Raw genomic sequence first — 21,025 nt, 5'->3', positions numbered from 1 at the left:
AAAGTGTGTCCATATCCAGCAGTGGCTTGAGCTGCACACATCATTCCACTAAATGCTGACAGATGTTCTTGCAGCTGTGGGACTTCACAGCCAACAACAGTTAACATAGCTCTGCATGAGATACAGGGACCATTAATGGATAGTGATTCAGAAGCTCCATGTTGCCTGAAATACAGCTGATGATTTTTTAATCTGTCAACGGCAGATAAAACCTTTGTGGCTTGACACATTAGCCTGGTCTGCTGCTGCCTTCCATGGTGCACCAGAGGTACAGTATGTGCATAAAAAATCTTATCACTTACAGCAGCCTTCTTTCTCATTAGCATAGCACACTATGGAAAAGGTCTGGTTTGATGCTGCTTTACAGTCCTCAGGACTCCTGAGACATAGCAATGCTTTCAGTTGAATATAGGACATACAGTTCTGTATAGTATTCAGTGCAGCATATATTGTATATGTGTGCCAAACCACAGAACATATTAACATTTCTTATAACTGTTATGTCTTAGTAGCACAGCAGCTTATTTTGTAACTAAGAAAGTTTTGAAGGCATGTAGGCAGTATTGATTTGCTGTTCCATTTCCCAGAGTATGTGGGCAGTGAGGTGATCCTTCATTGAGTCACACTGACCTTTTAAGAAATTGAGAAGCATAGGTTTATATTTTCATTCCTCTAGAAAACCATTTCAAATAATATGATTTAAGAAAAGGACTATGTGGCTCATTTTTTTTGATTATGTTACAGTCCTTAAACAAATATTCCACTCGTTAATATGTCTTGCTTTCCTTTCTCAGAAACCCCTATTTGTAAATGTGGTGTTTTTATCAGGCTTGTAGGGGCTTAAACTGAATTTCCACTTTTGCACTATAACTATCATGAAAGTCAATAAGGTAATATTTTAAGCACATCTTTCATATTACTTTGATATTTTTAACCTCTTTAACAATTTATAGACATGTATATAACTAGGAGCATTAAAAGAAAAGTGAACAAGCACCAAAATGTAACTGTACTCAAACTCAAATAAAAATTAACTTAAAATCTTCTATGTCTAATTTGCATTAGTTGAAATAAAACATGACTGTAAAGTTATGTACATTATTATACTTATTACTTTAGTACTTTGTATTATACTCATTACATTAAGTACACTTTTATTTCTATACAATTTCTATAATGATATGTAGAATACATCTATTAAATACCTACAGTAACTGTAACTTAACCTTATCAAGCAAGAAACAAAATGTCCTATATCACAGTGGCAAAGGGGTAAGTTTTATATAGATTAGGTAAATGTCCCTATGTCCCTAGACAGTGCAAGTGAGGAGGACATATTCACAGTGAATGAGAGAATCCTAAAGGCCAGTGAAAGAGGTGTAAAAAGACTTTGATAAAGAATTCTTGCTGTGCTCTAAAACATGCAAAACACTGTTTTATATCACATTTTTAAAATGACACATAGCAGACTGATAAAGTTATTCTTAAAAAAGGTGAATATGACACAAAATGGTTCAATAAGAACTAATGATTGTATATATTATTAGCTTTAAACCCAGTTCTAATTATTTAGTAAGTTCTCTTGGTCTTTTAATTGGTAAAAAATACTCCTTAGTTTCTGCTGATTATTGCTAAATAATGTATTACCTGAATGTTTATGTAGAATGAAGAATGCTATTAATAATGTTTATAAAGTTATAGAAAATTAAAGTACTGCTGTATAAAAAATGCCACTATGGAAGGAAGATCAGTTCTTTTTAAATTATTTATATTTAATTGAATATTTTTCTGCCCTCCTTCCATATAAACCTTATTAATACAGAAAACATACCCTATATATATATATTGTGTACCATATATTTTTCTTTAAAAGGATTTTGGAAGAGTGTGCATACACATGAGATTCTTGTTAATTTTACCATTAACATTTGTAGAAGCTTTGGGTGATGGAAGAGTAGACTAAACTCCACATACAGTATTTTCATTAGTTATGTTTCTCTCTTACAGAACAAAAGGATTCCAAAATCTATATTAATGGACGATGCTTTCAGTGCCTCACCTTTAGTTTTGAAGGAAAAGTTACAGTAAGTGCAGTGGTAGGGCCGGACATCTGTGTGGGTTCGAATGTGCTTCCTCAGCATGCTGGGCTTCTTACATCGGATCCCACACTCTTCACAGATGTACTTCCCTCTGCCCCTGCCCCGCACGTACACATACTCCTCATTTGACTTGTACCTGGGAATGAAACGTCAAGAGCAGAGTCAGATTTCCATTAAAGGACTGGATGACCCATGAATGAATCAGTTACATGACAGCCCTAAATTTCAACTCAAAATGGTCAAATATCTTATTTTTTAAATATTTTGAATTTTTCATATACTGTACATAAAGGTGCATCATGTGTGTATCTCTCTCACCAGACCTCGAATGTATTAAAAAAACACTTGATGCAGAAATGTCTTTACCAAGAAAGATACTTAAAATTTGCTCAGTAGTGTCTGAAATTATTGGGACCTATGATGTTTAGTGCTCCTCTTTCCTTCCAGGCCTTGTATTGATTACATAGACTGTTTTGTCTTTAGTATTTGTTATATTGGAGCAGTGGTTGCTCAGACGGCCAGTTCATCTAGCTCCTGACCAGAAGGTCCTGGGTTCAATCCCAGGTAGGGGCAAGTGATGTAGCTTGCTCTAAATCCCTTTCCCAACGAGTACCGGGGGTTAATCCTTCTGGGGGTAATAGGCCGGCCGGAGCGTGATGCTGACCACATCACCTCCACCTCCAGTGTCGGATGGTTGAGAAAAATAGTGGCCCTTGCATCCCATTCCCCCATGGGCCTTTATGGCCTGAAAAGGGGACCTAACCTACCTACCTACATAAGCTGTATTAATGGCACTGAAATCCTCAGATTAGAAGAAATGATACAAAATATTTCATAAAGAAAAATGTTTCTTTTTTAACAAACAGTATTTCTACACCATGAAAGCAAGACAAAACATTAACATTTCTAACTGGAGTCCCCTTTCAGAATGTGGAAAACAAATCTATATACTGTATATACTGATGGTAAAAAGAAACACGTCATTTTCTGGAATGAGAATACTACAGAAGATTTCAGCGGACTGGCAGGACAGATGACCATCCAAGAGCCGGTCGCCCTCGAGTGACCACACCAGAGCAGGACCGAAACATCAGACTAATCCATCTGAGAGAATCGTTTCAGATCTGCCACATGTACTGCTGCTGAAACTGCAGACAGACACAATGCCCACATCAGTGACAGGACAGTGAGGCTCCATGCTGCTGTCTCCAGGTGACCTGTCAGAGGCCCTCTGCTCACACCTCCTAGACATCACACCCGACTGGCTTGGGCCAGACAGAGGCTGTGATGGACTCATCAGCAGAGGCATCAGGTCCTCTTCATGGACGAGTCACTCTTCAGCCTGTTCCACACAGACGGGAGGGCCAGAGTGTGGAGGAGGAGGTGTTGCGTTTTTTTCCATCAGTATATATAGAAAACATATACAAATTGATTTGACTAGATTTTAAACATTTTTTAAGGTTTAATATGTACTATTTACATGTTATACCCACATGAAGCATGATATTTACTGTTGACTGATTAAACATTTTTGGTTTAATAAAGTAATGCCAATCCTACTTTTAATGTTGACAATACATGCTATGATAAAAGGCTTATGGAATGAAGTAGATTATAAATTTACCACAAGAAACAAATCTAACCATTTCTATATTTCAGTAGTAAGTAACTATGCACTTGCTTTCTGTTTTTTTCTCACATTTTGGCTTGTATTTTTCGGAGTACGTACCCTCCATCAAAGATTTTGACTCGTCTTGGCTCACTTTTCGTCGAAGACTCCTTGTCTGACTCGCTGGTCTGTTGGTTTTCTGCTTTGCCTTTATTGTTATTTTCCTTTGGCAAAGACGTCTGAGGGGCTAAAACCTATTTAGGTAAAAAAGTTAAGAATCGTAGAAAGTCTTAGAAAGGTATTTATTATCCAAACTTCTATGTATTTTTCATTTTCTGTACTGAATTGACAGAGTTGTGGTAATGTTTATAAGAACAAATGTGTTCCTCTGACAATATTTAAAATGGTTAAAAATGAATAAAACTGAATGAGGCATATATGTTAGCAGTCATAAATTGCAGGCTAAAATAAAGTACACACATCAGTAATTCATTTGCTATGGTTACTTGCGGGATTTTGTGCTAATTAAAATTGCAGATTATAATATATAATAAAAAAGTACATTTTAATCTGCAAAAAATACCACAGGCAACCATTTCAAATTAATTAATACATATGCTTGCATTAAATTATTTCCTAAAATTTCATTAAAACTTTCTTAAAGTTTTAATATTTAATAATTGTATTAACTCAATGATTAAATAATATATAACCAAACTAATATTCAGCAATACTCATACAATTATAATTAAATAATAATTACATTCAATCAAATTTAATGCAGATAATTGTATTACTTAGCAAATTACCTTGGGTAAGCTGTTCTTCAACTTGCTGGAGTACGCCAAGATGTCAGATTTGGAGCTTGTGGTTATTGCTTGAGTGTAGTGTGTTTTCTTTGCTTTCTGTTTAGAATTGAAAAGCGACAGAGCCACTTTTGTTGGCAGTCCAAGTGGATTTGGATTGTTTGTACTAATGGACCAGGTGGCATAGGCCGAAATACGCTGGTCAGCCTGAAGGACATGCAGAGGCTTTCTTTTCATTAGGAAACACCAGGTGAAACTTGTTGTGGTCTTCAGGCTGGGAAATGACAAACGATGGCTATCCCTTGCGTTAACAACTGAAACTGATGAGGCGAGTTTAACCTGACCTTGAAAACTCTGTGACCTCAACTGGGTTTTTACAGAAGATCTTTCCTCACTCTTGCCTTGAGATTTCAGTGCAGAATGGGCAGTTTGAGGTGAGGCGGGTGGCCCTGGGGACATCCGTATCACAGAATTTGACACAGGATAGACTGCTGGCGTTTCTTTTTCTGAGACTTCTCCTATAGCCTCTGTTGCTCTGGGTATGCAGGTTTTGGATGCTTGGCTGTTAACAACCTTTTCAATCTCAGGCTTTTCCAGATGCTGCTGGGTGTTTTCTGAGTCTAATGGACTATCAGCTGGTTCGGTGGTACACACCTGTCTAACCAGCATGAGCTTCCTTTGTCTCGTCACCTCTCCCATCCTTGTGTTTAAGAAGTTCAGTGATCTGCCATCAGTTGAGCATGCAGATCCGTGTTCATCTTTTGCTCGTTTCTGGTGCTTCTCCATGGCAATGTCTAAGCTGTTGGCTGGTGAAAGCATGCGTTTGCTCGAAGCAGTAGGCTCCTGTTGAGGATAAAGGCCCACAGGTTGTATTTTCTGAACACAGTTTGTGGCACCTAATGTAGACATGTTTCTGCTCTCACCAATGGGGTTTTGATTCTCAATTACTTGAATATATTTTACCTGGGGACTAACAGAAGCTTGCGGCTTGTCTTGTTGAACATGTGGCAAACTTCTAATATCCGTATCTGTGATATGCACTGGAGCAGTGCTTACTTTGCAAGCAGTTGCACATGAAGAATTGACCTGATCTTGGGTTACTAATATCTGAGGCAAAGAGGTGATGTTTGCTAGGCTGAATGATGACGCATTGTTTTGAAGGGTCCCAGGCAACACAATGGATGCTACTGGCTGTATCGGTCCAGGCGAGGGAGTTGCAATAATCTGCTGCACTTGTGGGACCATATAGAGATTCTGGATTGCATCTGAAGGCTTGGAAACAGTAATAACTTCATTTGAAACAGGAAGCGAGATTACAGGTAAACTACTTGATGCACTTGGGAGCAAATATGACTGGCTTGTTTTCAAAGGGGAAACTTGCAGTTGATATTTGGGTACATAGTTTTTCTTTTCTTGCAAATCAACTGTAACAGCAGAATTATTTTGGATTTCGCCTTGGCCAGCTAATATTTGCCCTGAAGAACGCTGAACTCTTTGACCACTCAGGCCTGTGGAGATGTGTTGCCATGGATGTGGAAGCCCATAAACAGGGGGATGCTGAGTGCTTGTTTGACTGCCCAAATTAACACTCTGGACTAAATGTTCACTCTTATTTTGAAAAATGTCACCATGACTGGCTGAGTGCAACATCATAGGTTGCATGGAAGATCTACTAGCAGCCTGAAGCTTGTGTTGTTGAACTGGAGTCATATTGACTGAAGAACCATGTTGGAAAGACATGGGAAGATTTCCTCGTTGCTGCTGGGTTTCAGGACCAATTTTTAAAGACATCTGCCGAACTAATGGTCCCCTTCTTCTTTCAATGAGAGGCACCTGAACTCCTGTAACTGTAGGAGTCTTGGGTAAAATTGTCTCCATAGGTGACAGAGATCTAGTAGGTGATATGCTACCACAGTCAAAGGATTTGCTGCGGTACTCTGAAGTAACCTCCACTGATGGTTGAGTGCAACTGATTTGCTCAGATGCAGCTCGTCTCATTTCCCTAGAGTGTGAACCAGGGACTCCCAAAGTATTGCAGCCCACTGGTGGTCCTTGATATTCAGGGGGCTTTCCAATACCTTCTGTCTTCAGTGGGCTCTCTGGCTTTGTCACCTCTTCCCGGTCAAAAGAGGCCGATATGCTAGAACAACGTGACAAACTGCTGTCCCGGCTTAGGCTCCTCGATAAGGTAGATTCAAAACTGGATTCCCCAGAGGAATGCTCTATTTCAGCTAATCGGATTCTTTTCTTCTTAGGTGGGAGCTTTTCTGTTGGTAATTTTGAAAGACTTTCACTGCGTTGGGGCCAGTTAAAAGTTTCTACAGGCTTTTCTTGTTCATTGACCTGGCTTTCCTGCTCCCTGTCGGGCTCCTCTGTTACCAAGATTTCGGGAACTTGAATGTTGTTTTGCCGAACGAGTCTTGATTGCTGTACAGGAACGGCATTCTCACAAGGAACTGATATGCGATCATCATGCTGGTCAGCCCTTGGCTTTTCTGGAGTAACAGGTTGTTTCTGTATAGGGGCCAACTCAGGATGTCCATCTTTGCCAGTAGTAACCCTAGATATAGGCATTGGTTTAGTTTTACTCTGGATTTCTTTTTCCTGTAAATTAACAGGCGAACCTCTTTCAAAAGATTCTGATTTGTCAAATGAACTGGGCCTGCTCAATGAGTTAGTGTGCTGAATTACTGAAATGCCACTGCCCTGTCTCTTTAAGTCTCCTCTTTCTTTACCGGTTACACTTATCTGAGCTTCTCTGATAGGAGACAGTCTTGAATCTACTGTTTCTGTCCCTCTTGCCACAAGCTGCACTTGAGAGGTTTGTGCTTTGCTACTAGTAGGTTTAGGATCTACCATTACAGAAGTATGCGGGGAGAAAACTCTACCCTGAAGATCTTTAAGCATTTGGCTTGAGACAGAATCAAAACTTCCAGAGCTAGGAGCTGTGGTTTCCGTTGGGGATTGCTCATCATCATCACCAACACTTTTCATTTTTCTTCTTTTTCTGATTAAAGGTGGCTGCTCCAGCACACCTGAGGCTCCTGTAACTATGTAGTGAAAGACATGGGGCTGTGTGTTGCGTGGAATGGTATCCTGATCTGTCTCGCGGGTTGATACAGTCTTGCTTTTTGGTCCGTGCAACTCAGAACAGTAGAATTTTTTATGATTTTCAAAGTTCTCCAGTTTTCTGTACCGGTTTCGACATGTTTCACACTCATACATTGTCCCTCGGCTCTGCTGAGACTTTTTAGTTTTCTCTGGACCAGGCCCATGTTCAAATGACTTACTTCTTGGCATAATTTCTGCTGCCAAGGTGGATCCATGGTAACTTTCGTCTACAGACCTCGTTGAAGCAAGGCTATGGCCTTCACTAGTTGAAGAATCTTCAATTGCTGTCTGTCTTACTAGCGTTCGAGGGTGAACAGCTGGATTTGGGGTGGGAGGGCCAGATAGGAATACATCATCATTAAAGGATCCAATTTTCTCATCAAACGACTGACATCGAGGTGGATGGGATGCAGGTGCTATGTTAGGGGGAAGAGCTGAGTATCCAGGTGTTGCAGGCATGGAATTGCTTCTGGTTATTGGTAAACAGTCCATGGATGGATATTGAGGAGGGACTGATAAAAGGAACACTTGTTTAGATTTATCTGTAGGGGTAAAAGGAGACTTTGGTATGTCAGAGCTTGAGCTTGTCCTTCTGCTCATTGGTTTAAGGTCAAACTGAAAAGAGTCTTTAAAAATGTACGATTTTGGAGAGTCTATACTTCCTCTTCTTGAAAGAGAGGTCCGTCTTGGTTTGACACTGTCTAACTGTTTATCATCTACCAGTGCTTCATTGTCTGATATTAACTTGGAAATGCGCTCTTCAAGAGATTTTGTCTCTAGAGGTGGGCGCATCTGGCCTGGTACAGCTGACAATTTCTCTGCGTAGTTTGCTGACATTACTACAGAAGGTATTCCAGTCAAAGGGCTCTTATTGACATCCATCTCCACAGCTGAAATGATCTTAACAAAGGGGCTAGGAGGACTCATTGTTTGATCTGCACTTTCTGACCGTGAAAAGTAACCAGAATCTGTGCTGCCTAAACTCCGTGGGCTTAACAGGCATTTGCCCTGCTGCTGCTGAGAGAAGTCTGTTGCTTGCTGTCTTTGTAACTGAGCATGCCCTCCTCCTGGGGGAGACTTAGGGGGCTGGTCCTCATCGTCACTTACAGATTCCTGCTGAAGGCTATTTCCATCAACTTCCTTTAAAGAAGACAATACCATTACATTTGACCTTATACTTGCTGTCTGAAAATCTCTTTGCCTCTGTGCTGTAGAAAGCTCCGGGGCAGAATCCATTACTCGAGGACTGTCAGCCCGCAAAGGGGAAACATTCACCGGGTAAACAACCACTTTTGGTAAAGCAGCTGTTACTTTGGGTTCCGACGAGTTTTGATTGGTTCCTGATTTTGCAATCTCATAAGCAGCTAGAGGCTCATCCAACAGGTTACCTTGTGTGGAACTAGAATTCTGCATACTACTCTCAGAGAGGGCTGTAAGACTGCTTTGCGAGGATTCTGGGTCCAAATTCCTTTCATCAGCTGTGCTTTCATCATCGCTTTCTCCACTTTCCTCCACGTCAGAATGTGTACTAAGTGCTTTGTCAGACTCTTGTGACAGTATCCCACTATTGGAATCCGGCCGTATGACCAGGCCCAGCTTTATAGCATGCGCATGGGACTTTTTGTGCTTATATAAATTGCTTTTTGTCTTAAAGGAAAACCCACATGTGACACAAGGGTAGGGTCGTTCTCCTGTGTGAGATCGGATGTGCTTCAGCAGGACACTAGGTTTGGCACAAGCCCGGTTACAGTATTCACAAACATATTTTCCTTGTTTTTTGGGCTTCTGGTCCTTTACAGAGATATTGCACATTGTTTCCACTGCAGGGTTTATAATAGTGGCCATTTGGACTTGATTACTGGGCACACTAGCAGAGGCAGACTGGCACGTGTGGACCACTGGCTGACTCTGTGAAAGAGCCTGAGGACCTGATGGGACAGGCGCGTGATTCACTGAAGGCATTGGTGCTACATTATAAGACTGTTGAAAGCCATGCTTTTCTTGGCTTTTCTGATGGTGGGCAGCTGACTGCGTGAAATCCTGCACAGTTTTCTGGGGATTCTGTTGCCCACCCGTTGAAAGAACTGGAGAGTGCTGATAATGCAACTGAGACACTGTCTGATTAAGTGCTTGCCCACTTTTTAGAGCTGGCGGTATTTGCACAGTCTGTGGAATACTGGAATACAAATGTTGTCCCGAAAGAAGTTCAGATTGTGACAGTGAAGGCAGCTGTTGGACCCTCATATTCACACTGGACATTCCAGTGGTCTGTCCAGTGGATTGGGCCTGGATTGGTCCAGGATTGCCAGTCGGAGCAATGGAAAGGGAGCTTTTCTTCTGTGTCAATGAGCTGAGGTCTGGCTCCATTGCTTTTAACAAAACTTCAAGCGAAGCACTGGCATGTGAAGGAGAGGCACTGTTTGAAATGCCAGGTGGGCTGCCAGTGGACTTACAGCTCCAAGTTTCACTTAACATGGAAGCAGTGGGAGGCTGTCTGGTTGTGACTTCTTGCAGCAAGGAGGGTTTATCTGTTACTAGCCATTGTGATTTGCCCCCCTGCTGCTGCTCTTCAGCTTCCTGCCCCTGGCAGGGGTCAAATGGCTGCTGCTGACCCACAGATGCCTCAGTCTGCATTAGTCCCTCACCATCGTCCGATTTCAAAGCTGCTTCACTGCTCACTGCTTTCCTCTGGGGGGGTTTCTGCATGTGTTTGTCATCTTCCAGGTTTCCATTCTGCGCAGGAGAAGTGCTTAAATTATTTAAAGAGCTGGGGAAAGCAGAGGAAGGTGTGCCTGCCTTTGCTGTGGATGCAGAGATTTTTGTCTGTGAAGGTTTCTTCACCGGCGATTTGGGAATTTTCTTCAGATGGTTTTCAGTCACCACCTTCTTTCGTTTCAAACCTTTAACAGCATCTGTACCTCTTCTGCAATTTTCATTGGTACCTGCAAAACGGAGGGGAAACAACTGAAACTCCCCTCATTACTGCAGAGTCAGCTCCACATTAGTGCAGTCACCTCCATATTATTTCAGAGTCATCTCCATATAAATGCAAAATATTTTTTTCTCTTTAGTGAAGACATTTTATTTTAAATAAAATAATAAAATAAGGCACTGCAAGCCTAATATACTGTAAGTCCTTTGATATACTGAGTTTGATGTTTGAGATAAAACAGTAACAGATTTTTTCAAACTTAAAACAGAAAAAAAAACTGAAAAGTAGTTTAACATTGAGTCACATTATTAGATTTTGAAGAGACTCATTTCATCAAACCCAAGGACAGGAGTAATGCATTCGCTGAAAAAATATTTTTCACCTTTTCACAAATTTTATTTGTGTTATAAATTTGTAGATTGCAGTCCCCCTGTATCTTGTGAGCACTCTTCCATTTCAGTGATAGTGGTTACACAGCAAGTAAACATTTTAAATTAAACCAAGGCATTGGAAGAGTTTGTAAAATACAGTATAAAAATAACTGTTGTGTCAATAAAGAACTATACTGTAAAAGTGGAGTTTTTCTATTAAATACAGATTTCTGTAAATTTTCATTTTATTCTTTACTCATTGCTTCACCAGTAATAACCCCGCCTCAATAATTTAATATTATTATATAATTTTATTATCACTTAATAATTTCAAATAAAAAAAACAGTATCTTAAAATGAAGAGGTTAATAACTTCTACATAAAGAAGCACCACATGAGATTACAGTATTTACCTAAAAATCAAAAAGCCCAGTCTTAGCTTTTGAAACAAACAGAATCTTTGTTTAGTGCAAATTTCATGACAACTGATGTCTGCACCCTCTTTGAAATGCCAGTGTTTTCAAAAAGGAGGTGGGGTTGCAGTCTGTAGTGTAGTTGTAGTTTCGTATCGTTCAGAAAACCTATGCCATTCTACCCCGGTAAAAACTGAATCTCTCTCAGCATGTATGTACATGACTTGATACCGTCTGCACCACCCACACACTTCCCAAAAGCATTTCTCTCCATCTAAATGAACTGAGCTATCACGCTCAGTGAGCTAAATCTTCACTTATGAGTTGGCTAGAAAACACCTCTGAAGCTTGAAAATAATAAAACCATGTCTAAACTAATTCATCATTATGCTACCAAAATTTCTAATACTTCTAGTTTACATGTTTGACTTTGCTGCATAAAAGTAACAAAAAAGAAAAACTCATGAAGGCAGAATGTTTTCCAGTGTCAAATGTCTGTATCTTTTTTTGCTTTTGTCAATGGCAAGTTTCTATCCAAAGACCTTAGAGGTCTCACTTGAAATGGCAGTAACTATTAAGGTGATTAAACCAAATATTTTCCCTTTTTAGAAGCGTAGAAGTGAAAGTTGCACATCAAGCTTTTACTGTCAGACTACAAACTGCAGTTCTTATTCTGGCTTAAATCACAAAGAATCAGATAACTCATTTAAATACACTACAGAGCTGCAGTTTCACAAATAATGGTTTATATTGTAGCTTTAGTATTTTTTTCCAGGAGTTCAATTAGTTTTTGATTTAGAAAGTAAAGTCCTAAACAACTTTTCTTTTGTGCTACATTGGAATCTATAGTATAGATAGTACGGCATGTTATAATACATCAATAATGCACATGCACGATGTTGTAAGGAGAAAAAATTAATTTAAACGCACAAAATCGTGAGACACAACATCAATCGTAATGCGTGATATACAATCTATCTCTGCGTAGGGAATGTGCTACCCAAAAATCACTACTAAAGCCTAACCATGTACCAATCTTAAAAATTGTCAGGTCATCCTAAAGAAACAAATTACACAGCTCACAAAATTGCAGGGCAATGCATATGTTCATGAGCGGATTTAAATGAAAGACCCTGCTTACATTTTTTATCTCATGCACTTCTTGTTTTTGGTGTGTCATACTGCAGATTGTATTATATTAATGCATTATGATATTCCATGTAATTCATTCTTTTCTTCTAAAACAGCTGCAGAAAAACCATCTTCAGAACAGAGTGATGGAAAGTATTACATGGAGAATATCAGTATCACACGATGAAGGACCCAGGAATTCATCAATGCATTTCACAACTGGTGCATCAGTTACCTGCTTATCATTCAGCTTTCTATTCTTGACATCCGACTTAACTTGTGTCAATATTATGGTATTATTAGGTAGTATGGAACAATGTTCCAAATAACAAATAAGAATGTAAAAAGAAAACAACATGTAGATCCATTTACTAGACACCAAATACCAAATCACTATAAAATGAAGCAACTGGACAATATGAAGTGGTCACTTTCCATCAAACTGCTGTCACAGTTGAAAGAGATCCCTTTGAACCTCATCTGGATTCAAAGCAAAAAGACAGGTTGCTACAGAACTGCCAATAAATATTAACGCACATCAGAAAAAATAGAGAACTGTCACTGTTGTATTCTGAAAGGTTCCTCACCTTTAAAATATCACACGTACTGTCAGTGATACGATCTCAATTCTCAATATTCTCTGTCAATAAATTACACTGTATACGCTTTTCTGCCTTATTTATTTCCACTTTTGCTTACACAAAATTCTTGAATGCTTTAAGCATAAAAAGAAAGGAAAATAAAGCAACTCATTTAATTTCTTTCATTTACATAATCTTTATTTGAAAGCATATTTCTCTAAATATCATAGTAATGAAGATGCATGTGAATTATAGATTTTATGTGGGGCATAAAAAAAGCAAATACTACAACCACTAAACTACAAAAATGCTCTAGAATTACTGTAGCTTCTCTTTCCATATCATAAGATATTACTGTATGGTATTTATGAAAACAAATATCCCTTTTGAGTGATCACTGCTTTGATAAAAGCATTTGCTTAAGTAGTACCACTATAAAAAAGACTATGGAATAGGGGTTTAAAAAACCGAATCGGAACTGCGATTTTCTTTCACTATCACAAAATATTGTTCAACTTGTCTTAAATCTGAGTGGGCTGCAGACAAATTCTCTGAGAGTGACCGGTCAGGCTAACTCCCCGTGTGCACTGCACACCACAGTATGAACCAGTGATCTTTCCACTGACACTGGAGACTGGCCAGCCTCAGTGCTCTGCTCTGCAGAAACCCACATCCAGGCAAATCAGGTCCACCACAGGGGTCATGGTCAGTGAGCAGCAAAATGGAACCCAAACCATCACATTGCTGTATCTCATGCTACAGAAGGGGCTCTTTCAGCAGTTCATTCACTTGTTAAAACATGCAGCATACACTGTCTTATCAGTTACACTGCAATCAAATCGCTTTTTCATAGGTTACCACTGTTAGTTTGGATCTGAAAATAATTGCGTTAAGAAATGTATATAGAGAATGATGTTAATGTTCCACCCTGTACATTTTACAGGTTAGTTGAGGAGCACAGATGTATTTTGTTGTTAATTTACAAAGAGGTATGTGGTTTAATATTTTGATCACTTTAAATTAAACATAAATGGATGAAAAAACTATACCTGCTAATTCAGTAAGATCAAAGTCAGGGACATGCCTGACAAAAAGACATATAGAACAGTTTTTGGCCACCAAATGAAACACAATACAATAATCAATTTTTATATTAATATTAAGAATTGATTTGCTGTTATGCATGCAATTTTTATGCACGCAACATTACATATCCACCATTTTCTTCAAATAATAATCTCAATTATTAAAATACTCAGATATGCCACCATCCTATCAGCACAATGTTTACAATATTGATATCAATTTATTACTAATGCTTATCCGTAGCATTAGGTGCATTACATTGATGCGCCACAAATATCTAAAGATTAAAATAATAAAAAACCTATAACTTCAATAAAAACATCTGCTCCTGTTCATGACAAATCAAACATATTTTGGTTTTGTTGCTATTTACCATCAAGTGGAGTTTGCTGAGCTTTGCAAAAAGTAAGATTTTGTTACATAAGATGCAATATCTGGAAAGTATATTTTTTGAAAATAATGAGTTCCATCATGCACTCTGTACAGCACTGCTGATGTTTGATTATTATCAATCATTTCAACAGCTCATCTTCCCTTTCACACCTGTGACCTGCAAGTAAACTGCCCAAAATACATTTCATTAACAATAGTCTCATTCTTACTCAACAAAATCTTGCTCTTACTCATCCTCACAAACAGGTCCAAGAGATTAAAAACACGAGCACCAGTTTTTTTTAGTGTAAACACGTATAGCAAATTGCATATCGAACAACCTGATAACAAACAAAAAAATAATAAACACAATCTTGCCTTTATTGATACTAAATCTACACTAACAGTATATTCCCCTAATCAGGCATGTCTACCCATTCATCAGCACTGTAACAGCAAAAGCACGCAAACATTACCTTTGCATTCTGTCCTTCCCAAACCATCCACAAATGCAGTTGCTCGGCTAAAATGACTATATGGTTTTCGTTCTAGAAAATCTCCTGCGCTGCCTGACTCTAAACCTACTGAAGCCCACACATTATTACAACACCCACATTCTCTCTCCTGCTCTCGGTCTCTCTCTCTCTCATTTTTTTTTAAATAAAGACGTGGGCTTGCACACACGCACAAAATTAATGATGAAAAGCAAAGGCTCGTTGTTCACTTGGCGAACAGGGTGATGTTCTGCAGTGGGGGGTATACTGCTCGCCCCTAGTAAATAAACAAATGACGCATTGCAAAGAGAGTTTTTCTGCTTAAGTACTTTAAAATTAAGCAGACTATGGTATGTGATGGGGGTTCCCATTCTATTCCTAAACGGTTTGACCATCATATAAGCAAGCCTAGTGTTCTTAAAAGGTGTCACAAAGATGATTCTGTTTGGCTAAATTTGGTTGCAGGCTTCCCCTCTCTTTAAGCTTAGGGTTAGGGTTAGCCTTAACCTTAACCTCTCATTAAGGTTTACTTTTGTGAAAGCGCCAAGTTCCATGAAAATTTTGATATCAGAAAACCTGTGTGTGAAAACGAACATATTCATTGTATCTTTAACATGGTTAAGCATTATAATTTATATAGCATGCAAGTATTAATGCAAAGATCTACTGAAAAGCAGCTAAACAACATTACGGAACAAGTAAAGGTTTATTCCATGCTGAAAAGAGAAGAAAAGAAACACAACGTTTCGGCTCTGGAGCCTTCTTCGGGTGTCACACCTGAAGCCGAAACCTTTACTCGTTCCTTTGCAGCCTACGCATGCTGACGCAGCTACTGTACCTTCTCGAACTACTTAAGCAACTTTACTCCATGTTTATGTTTTAAAAGATTATTTAGAAACTCTATTAGAGAAGGTCAATTTTCAATGATTTGTTGTGCTTTTTACCATTTTCTACCATCTAGCAGAGAGTAAGAACATACTGTATATGCTGTATAAACAGTAATGTGTCAAAACTAACCAATAAGAAAGGTCTTCAGGTAAGTATGCCTTACAGTTATGACTAAAAAGTAAAATGAAGGCCAACTGAATTGAAATCTTCCTTTAAAAATAATCAAGATATACTGTAAATAAGCACCTTTTTGTTGAACAGAAAAGAAGATCTCAGATTTGTGCTATTTGTGTATTTTGTGCTGGGAGACACTTTTTACTGAACAATGCTCATGACAGTGCAGTCACCCCTGAAATCTCAGCCACTACAATAACAACATACTGTACCAATCCATCTTCAGTCTGCTCACTGCTAATTTATGATAAACATAAATACTAGTGATGTTGAGATATTTTGCCAAAAGGTTTTCACTGTTATAGAGAATACATTGATGTGAATCAAAGTTATTTCATTACCTGAGAGGTATTTACAGTACCTGTTTACTAAGTTTGAGCACACTTGAACATTTCAGTTAGTACCCATGATCGAAGTACTACTATTACTCAGATTATACACTGCAATTAGATCATTTTAATTTATGACACTAAATATTGCAAATGCACAGATACAATCACCAACACATTTAAGACAACACACAAAAATAGATTTTTAAGGGGCTATTTTTAAGTACTTTGTACTATTGCAGGCTTTCTGGTTGAGAAAAACTGTTGCATTGAGAGCCTTGCAATCTTTTTGATGAGTTTTGAATGAGTTTTCCATACTTCTTCTCACTATATCTTCTCATTCAGAAGTTTTAATCAATTGGTCTGGGTATAATTAAAAGCTGCTGCCATTCAGAGTAATGTCCATATACAGTATACAGTAGTTGCTCTGTATTCCCTAACTAGTAATCACATCAGTATGACTGAAAAGCAATTTGCATTAAAAAAGGGTGGTGTGGAAACTTATACCCCAACTTAATGAGAATGCTAAAGGTTCTTACAGAATTATTAAAGCAATTCTGTGTTTTATTGGTAGGCCTAACAGTTTATCACAAGGGGATCTGTCTGTTATATTTTAAGAAATATTAAAAAATAAATGAAATCATTCATTTCAGAACAAAGGAGTAAGAAAAGAAGGGACAGTATGACTTTTGTAAGGTTTTCAATATTGCATAAAACTAAAAAAAAAATGTCTGGGTCTTTTTTCAGTGTGGATTTGTTTTTGTGAACCACTTGTTTTCTGTATTACCACAACAGCTGTCTTTACCACTAAGCATGTGATTTTTTTTTTTTATTTCAAAGTTATGCAAAGTTAGGGTCCCTTGAGACAATACTGAACACAGAGAAGAGTTAAGTCAAAATGTACCGTAAAAATTACATACAACTATACTGCACAGCCTATAACAATATAGGCTGTAATACATTAGTGTTTGCCATACAAACTTACCATGTGGACATATATTGTGGAGGTCAGTGTAACAGTGCATTAGCAGTCACAACGTGCAATTTGTAACTTAAAGGATTTGCATCAAAGCTGCAGATTTGCTGTCCTGTGAGTTTAGGTTATTTTTAAAGCCAAAAATTTACTTTAGATGCAACCCCAAGACAGCCGTTTCAATACTGCAATTTTCATAATACAGGATGTTAAAATTATTAAAATGGCCGTCTAAAAGTCTCAAAACACTTGAAACCCTTCTCAAACACTAATGTATTACAGCATACTGTCTATGACAGATTAGAACACAGGATGCTATTTTAATGTATGGTAATTACAAAGAACAATAAAATAATAGTTTGCAATAGTATAACTCACACTTCAAATCACAGCATGTCATGGATCTCACAAGGCTAGAATACATAAGTCATTTGTCAGTATTGGTCATAGTTTCCTCAGTTTAATGGATTGTAATGAAATAAAAATGTGCAATTTCTAATTACAGTTTCAACTCACATTATTGTACTGTTACTGTAGTAATAGTTTTACAAGTTAATATTATGGCAATTTTAATTACATTATACCCTCTGACTTTCAGGAGCTCAGCAACACTTGTTGCTGCTCTTCATTAAGCATTGGACTTCTTAGTTCAGCTGTTTTTGAAAAGTTTTCCGAAAAGTGTGAGGAAAATAGTTATAATTGTATTTGTTGTAAGACAATAAATAAAACAGATGCTTATCTGGAAGTGAATGAAACTATCCTGGATGTTCCAAAGAATAAAGTAATACAACAGTTTGATTTTAGAAAACAAAACCCACTACAAATCTCTTTTCACAGCTACTCAAGAGTCCCAAGTGTATCTAACAAATTCTTCAATTAAAATAAAAAAAACTTTTTCTCTACAATTTTAACTGCATTGATAAATGTCAAACTATCAAGTATTGAATTTTAGAGTGCACAATCTAAAATGACTTACAAGGTCATCAAATAATGTTTACACAACATAAACCCCAAATCAGGCTCAGTTTAACTTCACCTATGCATAACTTTGATACTTAGCAGGAACAGAAAAACTTGTCTAAAGACTAGACAATAATGCACATTTCTATGTTAGAAAATACACAAAAACATGAGTTCTGACTTTGCATTGGAAAGAAATCACTTAAACCACAGCTAGATGCAATCCACCTGTCGTGATGTGACAGCACAAGTCAAATGACTGTCATACGACTTGGCAATGACATCAGCCCGTAAGCGGGGAATATTTTAAGAACTGAAGGCTTCCTGGTAATGCTCTGTGTCATTTTCTCACTGTCAACCCATCTTCAGGCATGACTTACTGGTTTAAACTTTACATTGTGTGGATATTTACAAGTATGTGAAGACCTCGATATACTCATACATGTGTAAGACCACTGGTTGTCATTAAAATGTGCAACAACATAACAAAACAAGAGCTCTGCAAATACTGTATGTAACACAAAGATGCATATATTGATTATCATGAAATATAATCAATATAATCACCGGCACACATTTACATGGAATATTTTCACTCCCTTGGAAAAAGAAACCCTACACTTGTAATATAGGCTGCAACTTTTTACAGTGCATTAGGGAGAGCTGCTTAGGACAGTGTGTACTCAGATAGCTGCAGCTGCAAGAGAAACTGTTCAGTAGAGAGCTATTCTGCTTATTATTACTGTTGGAATTGTTTGACAGTTTGTGGGAACCTTCCTTTTTTTACCATAACAATTACAAAAATTACATTACTGAAAACATGCTGTTGACAATATGTACAGTAAGTGCATGCTCAGATTCCTTTTTGGTTTCTCGATAGCTTCTATATAACACTGAACAAATCACTGTCTGTCTCACTTGTGGGGACAGATTCAGTCTTGCCTCAGTAGGCCTGGGAAACGCATTCTAAGTTATTGGTAATGATACTGAACCAACATGCAGTTTGTTTTAAGGAATTTGCTAAGTTAGTGTTAGATGTTTTTTGGATGCATTAAATCACTATTCAGCATCACTGTCAGTAAATTCCATTAATAATCAGCTGTATATTGTAATTATTGAACTTGGGCATTAGTTGTCGTGTACCACAGTGCTGTATATCAGGAGTCATGCTAGTTACTATAGCTTATGTTGTCTCTTTTTAACTTTGTCTTTGAACACAAACAGCCTAGGATTCAGTGCTTAAAAACCAACCTCTTTAACTATCTCATCATCATCATCAAAACACAGTTTGCAAAAAAAGAGCCTACTAATAGTGTGATATTGAGTGTGGCTGAAAAGAAATTCCTATCAGTATTCTTTCATATTTTTACATTGTGCTGCCTAACAGGCTTGTTGCACTGTACATAAAAAGTCAAAATGCTGGTTTATTCCCAACAACAAAAGCTTTTACTCCAAATTGTTTGAAGGAAACAAAAATCATCTGTAAGTGCATGAGTACAGTAGAGGAACTGTGGCTAAAATGAACTAAATATCACCACATGTAGCTGCTTCACAGTACCCAATTAATGTAGCAAATTAAACTTCACATTTTTATTTTAATCTATTTCCTTTACTTTAATACGATGTGACAAAATGTCCCCTTAAATTAAAATGCCATTCAGCCATTTACAGGACATACTTGTGAGATTCTTTTATTTCATAATGCCGGGAAATACATACAATGCAATGAAGGCTTCCACAATTATTGTAATAAAAGTATAAAAAAGCAGGAATCATTTTCAGGATATAAAGTGTTACTCAGCACTTGTCTAAATGGACACAGTAATCCTACTCACAAATAGTTTGCAAATACAACAGCATGCGAATAAGTCTTGCAGAGTACTGACATGTTTTGAGAATGGTCTATTCATTTCAAGAGTATAATTTGCTGATGACATCTGAAAGCAGGGTTTAATTAAAACCGAACAATCAGTCTCAACTTTTCACCAGAACCTCCTCTGCAATAAAGCCATAGCCCTTCTTTAAACAGCTGGACTGTCGCAATTCTGTTTTAGTTTAAGAGCTGGAATCTAACTTCTTGACTGTTTTCTACACACTTAGAGACATCACATAATAACACTGGGTACCTCCATCTCAGCGATAACTCGTGTAAGCTCCAGCCTGAACTATAATTCAATATATCTGGTGTTCCTCTGATTAAGCTCTGCTCCTTCTGTGTTTTGCTTTCACTCTCACAAAACCACAGGCGGGTGTTTCCCAAGCCAGTCTCTGCTGACTCGAATGGGAAGTGGTTGTCATGTCAAGCCCTGAAGAAAATATCAGTTCCCTGCAGCGCTGTTAATTAGCATTTGCCTTTCGCGATTGTGAAGCGCACTGCAAACTGTTTTATCCTTGACCATGCTGGCTGGCCTTTGTTTTCCAACACACTCCTGCACATTAACTGAACATTTGCACCTCCACAGCTGAGAGCAGAGATTAATGATCTCCCAAAGCCTCCAATGCTAGTTGGCAGGTTATTGAGAGGGTCATGATGCTCAGAGGTTCTGAACCTTCCTCTGTAGCAACTGGACTGCATGAACAACAAAAAACAACAAAATGTGCTCTGGTGTCCTCTGATGTCCAGATATAATTATTCATTTAAATTTACAATATATAACGCTACATTTCATGGTGCTAAAATATTCTGGATACCATAG

The 21,025-nt window shown here is 38.0% G+C and overlaps 1 protein-coding gene across 2 annotated transcripts in view; it reads right to left on the bottom strand.

The window, feature by feature from the left end:
• Positions 1-21,025, bottom strand: part of hivep1 (HIVEP zinc finger 1) — an 82,297-nt gene that overhangs the window by 12,470 nt on the left and 48,802 nt on the right. For both annotated transcript variants that reach the window (XM_088929255.1, XM_088929256.1), the window contains exons 4-6: positions 4,518-10,567; positions 3,829-3,962; positions 2,060-2,235 (exon numbers count right to left, since the gene is read on the bottom strand). In XM_088929255.1, coding sequence (XP_088785381.1) covers positions 2,060-2,235; positions 3,829-3,962; positions 4,518-10,567 — 6,360 coding nt within the window. The remainder of the gene's footprint in view (positions 1-2,059; positions 2,236-3,828; positions 3,963-4,517; positions 10,568-21,025) is intronic.

This window comes from Atractosteus spatula, chromosome 12, assembly GCF_055471065.1.
Source record: "Atractosteus spatula isolate fAtrSpa1 chromosome 12, fAtrSpa1.hap1, whole genome shotgun sequence".
NCBI lineage: Eukaryota > Metazoa > Chordata > Actinopteri > Semionotiformes > Lepisosteidae > Atractosteus > Atractosteus spatula.
Note: the sequence above shows the minus strand (reverse complement) of the source record. Positions and strands in the feature narration are given on the sequence as shown.